The 7036-nt window shown below is 37.1% G+C and overlaps 1 protein-coding gene across 1 annotated transcript; it reads right to left on the bottom strand.

Moving 5' to 3' along the window:
* Positions 1-834: 834 nt before the first annotated feature.
* Positions 835-2970, bottom strand: LOC107152516 (actin-related protein 3-like). Its single transcript, XM_048796970.1, has one exon. The coding sequence runs from the start codon at positions 2769-2771 to the stop codon at positions 2178-2180; it is 594 nt and encodes a 197-aa protein (XP_048652927.1). The 5' UTR covers positions 2772-2970; the 3' UTR covers positions 835-2177.
* Positions 2971-7036: the final 4066 nt, after the last annotated feature.

The raw sequence follows: 7036 nt of genomic DNA, 5'->3' as shown, positions 1-7036 counted from the left end.
ATGAGAGTGTTCAAAGCAGCTTTATTCATGATACTCAAAAGCTGGAAACAACCCAAATACTGCTCAGTGTATGAATGGATAAAGAGAATGTGATACATCCATATAATGAAATATTACTCCTCCATGAAAACCAAGTATTGATATATGAAAAAAATTGTATTGATTTCATGGCCTTCTGATAAATAAAAAAGAGTCAGTACTAAAATGTTACATATTAGGGGCTGGGGCTGGGGATCAGTAGTAGAGCACTCATCTCACATGTGTGAGGCCCTGGGTTCAATCTTCAGCACCACATAAATAAAATAAAAAGGTATTGTATCTACCTACAGCTAAAAAAATTTTTAAATGTTATATATTATATTATTCCATTTATATAACATTCTACAAATGATAAAACTATAATAATAAAGATCACTTCAATGATTACCATGGAGTTAGGAGCGAGAAGAGGGAGGCACAAGGAGCTATGCTGGTTAATTGTGGTGGCAATTAAACACATCTATACATGGGATGGAATTTCATAGAACTATACACCAAAATTAAGATGTGTGCATGTAAAAACTGGTGAGATTTGAGAAAGACCTAAAGGTAATAGTATATCAATATCTATTTCCCAGTTCTGATCATTGTACTATTGTAAGGTCAAGATGATTATTCAAAGAAGCTGGCACTCTCTGTACCATTTTAAAAAAATTTATATGAGTCTAAAATTACTTTAAAATAAAAAAAATTAAAAACTGTAAAAATGAAAGGCAAAGCTATATATTTGTTAGCAGCCAATATAAAGCCCTATCTTTATAACTCTGGGTTTCTTTTTTTTTTTTTTTTTACTGGTCCAACAGCCTTGTCTTTACTTTTCTTTTAAAGCAAGAAACAGAATGCGAGTAATCAGAAAGCACTAGCAGGCATCAGTTAATCCAAGATACTAGCTTCTTAGTTCCAAAAGCACTTGCAAAGAAAACCACTGGTGGGAGAAAGGGGAAGAGGGTATGGAAACAATTCATAATAACTGGAATCCATGCATACACCAAGTCTTATGAGGCTTTTTGAATTCATCCTTTACTTGGTCACTGTTTGTTCCTCAAATACTACAGTTTTTCTTTGACTTTTTTCCTCAAAGTATAAAAAGTATGAAATATAAACAAGCTCTTGCATTGCACACTTGGAAGTGTACAATTCAAGCATTATAGAGCTATCTACATACCGATAAATCCCATCAAATCTTGGATAATTCAATAATATACAAAATATCAGGGCACAGAAAGAACTAAAACCCACTTCTTTTTGTTACACATAAGATTCAAATATTCAATCTAAAGAAAAACACTTAATCATTTTCGCTCTCTTCTACATCTGCATGTTGATACACTTATTAAAATATTCCTGTATAATCATGTTTGGTCTTACTATTTCAAGTCAGGTTTAAAACCGCAAAACCAGCCATCCAGACAAAACAGGTAATGAGAAAGATTATCTCTTCTCCACTTCCCTAACCCCAATAACTATGAAGCCAATTATGACATGACTCCAAACACTGGATTGTGACGACAAATGTTAGGTCCAATTTCTTCATAATCCTTTTTGGTGTGGCATACTTGGTAGAACTCAGGCGTGGAAGCCAGCATTGATCCTCCAAACCAAACCGCGTATCGCTGCATGTGGTGTGTAATAACTTGTACGTCAATAGGTTTTGGCTTTAATCTACCACCACTCAATTCTTCACTCAATTTCAGTCTGGCATCTACAGTTCTTTTCAAATCTCTTTGCAATCGACGTCCAAAGTCCCTGAACATAGTTGACCCTCCAGAGAGGACAATATTCTTGTAGAGAGGACGTCTAACATCAATAGGACAATTCTGAATCACTTCATCTACAACTTCTGAGATAGGTTGTGTAAAGTCTGGATTAGCAAACTCTGGATGAAAAAAGATTTCAGGTCCCAAGAATCTCTCATAACCAACATCAATGGAAAATTCTTTCTTTGAGATAGCATTGATTCCAGTACACTGCTTAATCCACTTTGATCCATCTGTGTCATACTTGTTAAACTCTTTTACCAAATCTGGGCAGACATAACTATAGCGTTCCTTTACTGCCTTTGCAGTTTCCAGGGATTGCTCTGGAGGGATGCCTACTTCTCGGTCTCTCAACAGCTGCTGAATAAAATATGTTATATCTCATCCTGCGATTGGAATGTGTTTAATACAGCTGCCAATCACATACCCTTCAGCCACAGGAATAACATGAGTGACACCATCTCCACTGTCTATTACCTTACCAGTCAATGTCCGTTCTCCTACTTGTCTTGAGGTCCAGGATGCAGCTAAGGCAAGAACAGCCTGCACAGCAATGTACAAGCCTGGTACATTGAAGGACTCAAACATTATTTCAGCAGTATATTCCCTGTTTTCTGGAGTATTCAGTGGAGGTTCAGTCAAAAGAAAATAATGGTCTTCAGGTTCTGCCCTTAAATATTTAAAGATCACTTGCTCCATAAACCTTTCCATCAAGTCCCAATCTTCAACTATACCATGGCGAATTGGCCACTTTGTTGCATATGTAGGTTTTTCTATTGCTTCATCACCAATGAAGAAGTCTAGGTCATCAACACCTTTCATGACCCTCCTTTGAGCTTGATCACTTACTTTTGCTGACTCCTTAATAGCAATACAAGAAGGGATGATAAACTGTGGTTCTGTATTTCCAGCATATCCTAATTTTGTATATCCCGTGCCACAGTCCACCACACAGGCCGGCAACCGTCCCGCCATCTTCCTCCTCGCCTGCTGCTGCCGCCGCCGCCGCCGTCTGCTCTGTGCTGGTTGGGGCCAGGGACTGGCGGCAGGAGATGGGAGCTATCTGACCATCCACAGCCCGGCCGCCCTCTCTGTCCAGGGGGAGCTGGGAAGCTGAAGCAGTAGCAAGAAAGCAGCAGGCTGGGTCAGCGGCTACCACTTCCGCAACCCAGGCAGACTCTGGGTTTCTTAACAGGGCACAAAAATGCACATACCATAAGGGGAATATATGTTGCTGTCATGCTCTTTGGTTCCAAATAATCCCATATGGGGCTGGGGATGTAACTCAGTGGCAGAAGACTTGCCTAATATGTGCAAAGTCCAGGGTTCTATACTCAGCACCACAAAGAAAACAAAAAGCAAAACAAAATAAAAAGCCCCATACTTTTCCTCTTGGAACAGCTTATGGCATGGTGTCTTTTTAATAAAGAAGACAAGTTAAACTAAAGAGTATGGTATTTAAGCATACATAAATATGTAAGAAAAAGTTTTTAAAAGCAACTAAATGAGAAAGGGAAACACTATTTTAGTGATTAAAAATGAGCACTTTAAAGTAAAATGATTTTGGGGTCAATTCTAGCTTTGTCACTAAATGCTTGTGTGACCTTGGCAAGTAACTTAACTTCTCTATACATCAGTGGCCTATGTGCATTACAGAGCTAACTCACAGGGTTAATATATATGAAGAACAGCAGACAGTGCCTGGTATGTAGTGGCAGCCACTGAAGTGTTAGCTATTATTATTTTGAGAAAATGAATGCAGAAGGATGGAATAGGTGACAGATGAATTCAAGTTATTATTAATGCTTTAGTTCTTAGATTGGCAGTGGGTTCATAAGTATTTATTGTTGCTAAAGTAAAACATAAGATATTATTTACCTACCAGTGAGAAAGGTAAAAAATTAAAAAGACAAGCCACACATTGGACAAGTTAAAGTTTACAATACATAAATCACCAACTGATTAAAGTCTAAAATTCATGAAGAAAGGCAGTAGACAAACAAAGAAAAAGCAAATGACCCAATAAGAACATTAACAAAATGTGGGCAAATGATATTATCAGGAATTTCATGGAGAAGGAAGCCCAAGTGGTTTATAAACATATGATGAGATGCTCAAACTAAAAGCAAATTAAATCGACATCAAAATACTCACATTTTGGGATCAGGGTTGTGGCTCAGTGGTAGAGTGCTCATCTCACATGTGTAAGGCACTGGGTTCGATCCTTAGCACCACATAAAACTAAAAAATAAAATAAATAAAGGTATTGTATCCATCTACAACTAAAAATAAATTAAACCATATTTTGTTAGTTTGCTAGTGCTTCCATAACAAAATACCACAGCCTGGGTGCCTTAAACAACAAAAAGCTATTTTCACAGTTTGGGAGGCCAGCAGCTGAAGATCAAACTACTGGCAGATTTGATTTCTCTCAAGGCCTTTTGCAGATGGTCAGCCCTTGGTTGGTACAGGGTCTCTTTCCTAGTCTCTTCTTTCTCTTACTCTTTTTATTATAACTATTAGTGCATATAAATTGTCCAAAATAATGGGTTTCTGTGTGATGTTTTCATACATGCATACAATGTACATCTTTTTATGAAGACACTGGTAAGATTGAATTAGAGCCCAAACATATGATTTCATTTTACTTCAATTACTTCTTTAAAAGTCCTAGCTCAGGGATGGGGTTGTGGCTCAGTGGTAGAGTGCTTGCCTAGCACATTCAAGGCCCTGGGCTCAATCCTCAGCACCATATAAAAATAAATGAAATAAAGGTATTATGTCCAACTACAACTAAAAAATAAATATTAAAAAAGAATCCTAGCTCAGAGCTTGGTATGTAGATCAGTGGTAGAGCACTTGCCTAGCACATGTGAAGCCCTGAGTTCCAATTCTAGCACCACAAGAGAAAAGAAAGAGAAAAAAGGAAAATAAAAACACCTATCTTGCCCTGTCTCCAAACACAGTTACATTGTTAGGCAGTAGGGGTTAGTACTTCCACATATGAAAATGGTAGAAGTGGAGGAGAGGACAAAATCCAGATCCTAACACACCCATCAGAATGGCAATATCTATCTCAATTGCCAAGTAAGCATCTGGCTGCCTGGCAACACATACATGCACAGGAACACTCATATCCACATGTTGGCTATGGAAAATGTCCATCACTAATGGAAAGCATTAACACAATATAGTAGATCCATACAATGGAATACTTTCTAGCAGAGACAATAAATGAAATACATTTGCAGAATATTCAGTAATATCAATGAATCTCAAGTATCACTATTCAAAATAATGCATGCAGTGCAATATGAAGTTCAAAAGCAAACAAAACAAAGAAACATGATGTTAAAAATACATATGCATGTCATATCAGATCTAATGAAAAAATCAAGGGGGATAACAAAAATGGAATAGTGATTAGCCCCTAGAGGGAAAGGAAAGGGAAAAAAAGAGTTGGATTTAAACCCATGATCACAACTCTTTACAGTGAAATGATTCTACATACTCTTTCAATCATTATCCCTTCTTAGGCAGCTTCTAAAATGCCCTTGCAAAGATCCTTACCTTCTGGGATTTGTGTCCCTTCTCTTTAGGTGTGGACTAGACCTAGTGACTTCTTTAATAAATAGAATATAACAAAGGTAATGGGATACCTCTTCCAGAATTAGATTTCACAAAGACTGTGGCTACTGTATGATTTGCCCACTCTTGGCCTCTTAGCCACCTGATAGAAGCTGGGTGCTATGTTGTGAGCCTCTTAAAGGGAGGCTCATGTTGATAAGTAACAGAGTGGCTTCTGGTCAACATGTGGGAAGTAAGGACGTGAGGCTCTCACTTCAATGGCTGAGGAAGAACTGAATTTTACCAATGATCACATAAGTGAGCAGAGAAGCAGATTCTCCTCCAGTAAAGCCTTGGGATGGCCATAGCCCTAGCCAATACATGGGCCATCCCTTTATGGAAACTGCTGAGCCCAAGGACTCAGGCAAACCACACCTAGATTCCAGAACCACACAAATTGTGAGATCATCAAGGTTTCTTTTATCACTAAGTCTTTTTGAGTGGTTATTATGGAGCAATAGAGAACAAAAATCTAATTCTAGGAATTTATTTAAAGAACTTAGACAACGCTACAAAGATATGTGCACATTGATGTTTGACACAGAGATATTTATCATGGTGAGAAAAAAAATAACAGAAATGTTCAACAATAATGGAATGACTAAATGCATTATTATACATTTGTATAATGTCATATCAGGCATTCATTAAATGGCAATACCACAGACATTAATAGGACAGTGAGAAATTACAAACAATACTAGGTCCATCCATTTCTTTTTTTTTAAAAAAATTATTTTTTAGTTATAGGTGAACACAATGTCTTTATTTTACCTAGTGTGGTGCTGAGGATCGAACCCAGTGCCTCAAACATGCTAGGCGGCTCGAGCCCTCTACCTCTGAGCCACAACCCCAGCCCAGGTCCATACTTTCAAAATTATATCAAATAGACTTATTCCTCAAAAGACAAAAACTAACAATATTCATCCAACAAGAACTGGAAGTCCTACATCTATTAAATGAATTGAATAGAACCTGAGTTTAAAATCACCCCACAAATTAAGCTCCAGTCTTGCATGGCTTCAATTGCAACATCTACCTAGGACTTATGGAATATCTAATACCAGCTCTACAAAGACTTCCAAATAAAGATGCTGAATTCATTGAAATTATTTTTTGATGCCAGTATTACCCTAACACCAAAACCAGACAACTATAATGTAAGAAAAAAAAATCTCAATGTGCCTAAACCCCAATATCTCTCATGAACATAGCTTAAAATTCTTAAGAAAATATTAGCAAATTGATCAAATAATAAATAAGAAGGTATAATATATCACAAGCAAGTGATATTGATTCTGGGAATTCAAAGTTGGTTCAAACATAAAGCATTCAAACATAAAGCAATGCAGTCCACCCTATTAACAGTATGAAGTCAGAAAGCAACTTAATTATGCAGTTATTCATAATAAAACTCCTAGAAAACAATAATGATTTAAGATTTTAAACTTCTAATGGTAACAGACTGAATGCTCCCCTACTCAAGATTAGGTGCAAAAGAAGGATGTCCACACCTATTCAACATCATACTGAGGGTCATAATGCAATAAGCAAGGAAGAGATATAGTGCTTTCAGGTAGGAATGGAAAAAATAAATCTTTCTGTATTCACAG

The sequence above is a fragment of the Marmota marmota genome, unplaced genomic scaffold (assembly GCF_001458135.2).
Source record: "Marmota marmota marmota unplaced genomic scaffold, marMar, whole genome shotgun sequence".
NCBI lineage: Eukaryota > Metazoa > Chordata > Mammalia > Rodentia > Sciuridae > Marmota > Marmota marmota.
The sequence above is the reverse complement of the archived record's forward strand: the minus strand, read 5'-3'. Positions and strand labels throughout refer to the sequence as shown.

Bases quoted from the DNA above. Each gene is read 5' to 3' on its own strand.
- LOC107152516 (XM_048796970.1), bottom strand. From the start codon at position 2,771: ATGGCGGGACGGTTGCCGGCCTGTGTGGTGGACTGTGGCACGGGATAT.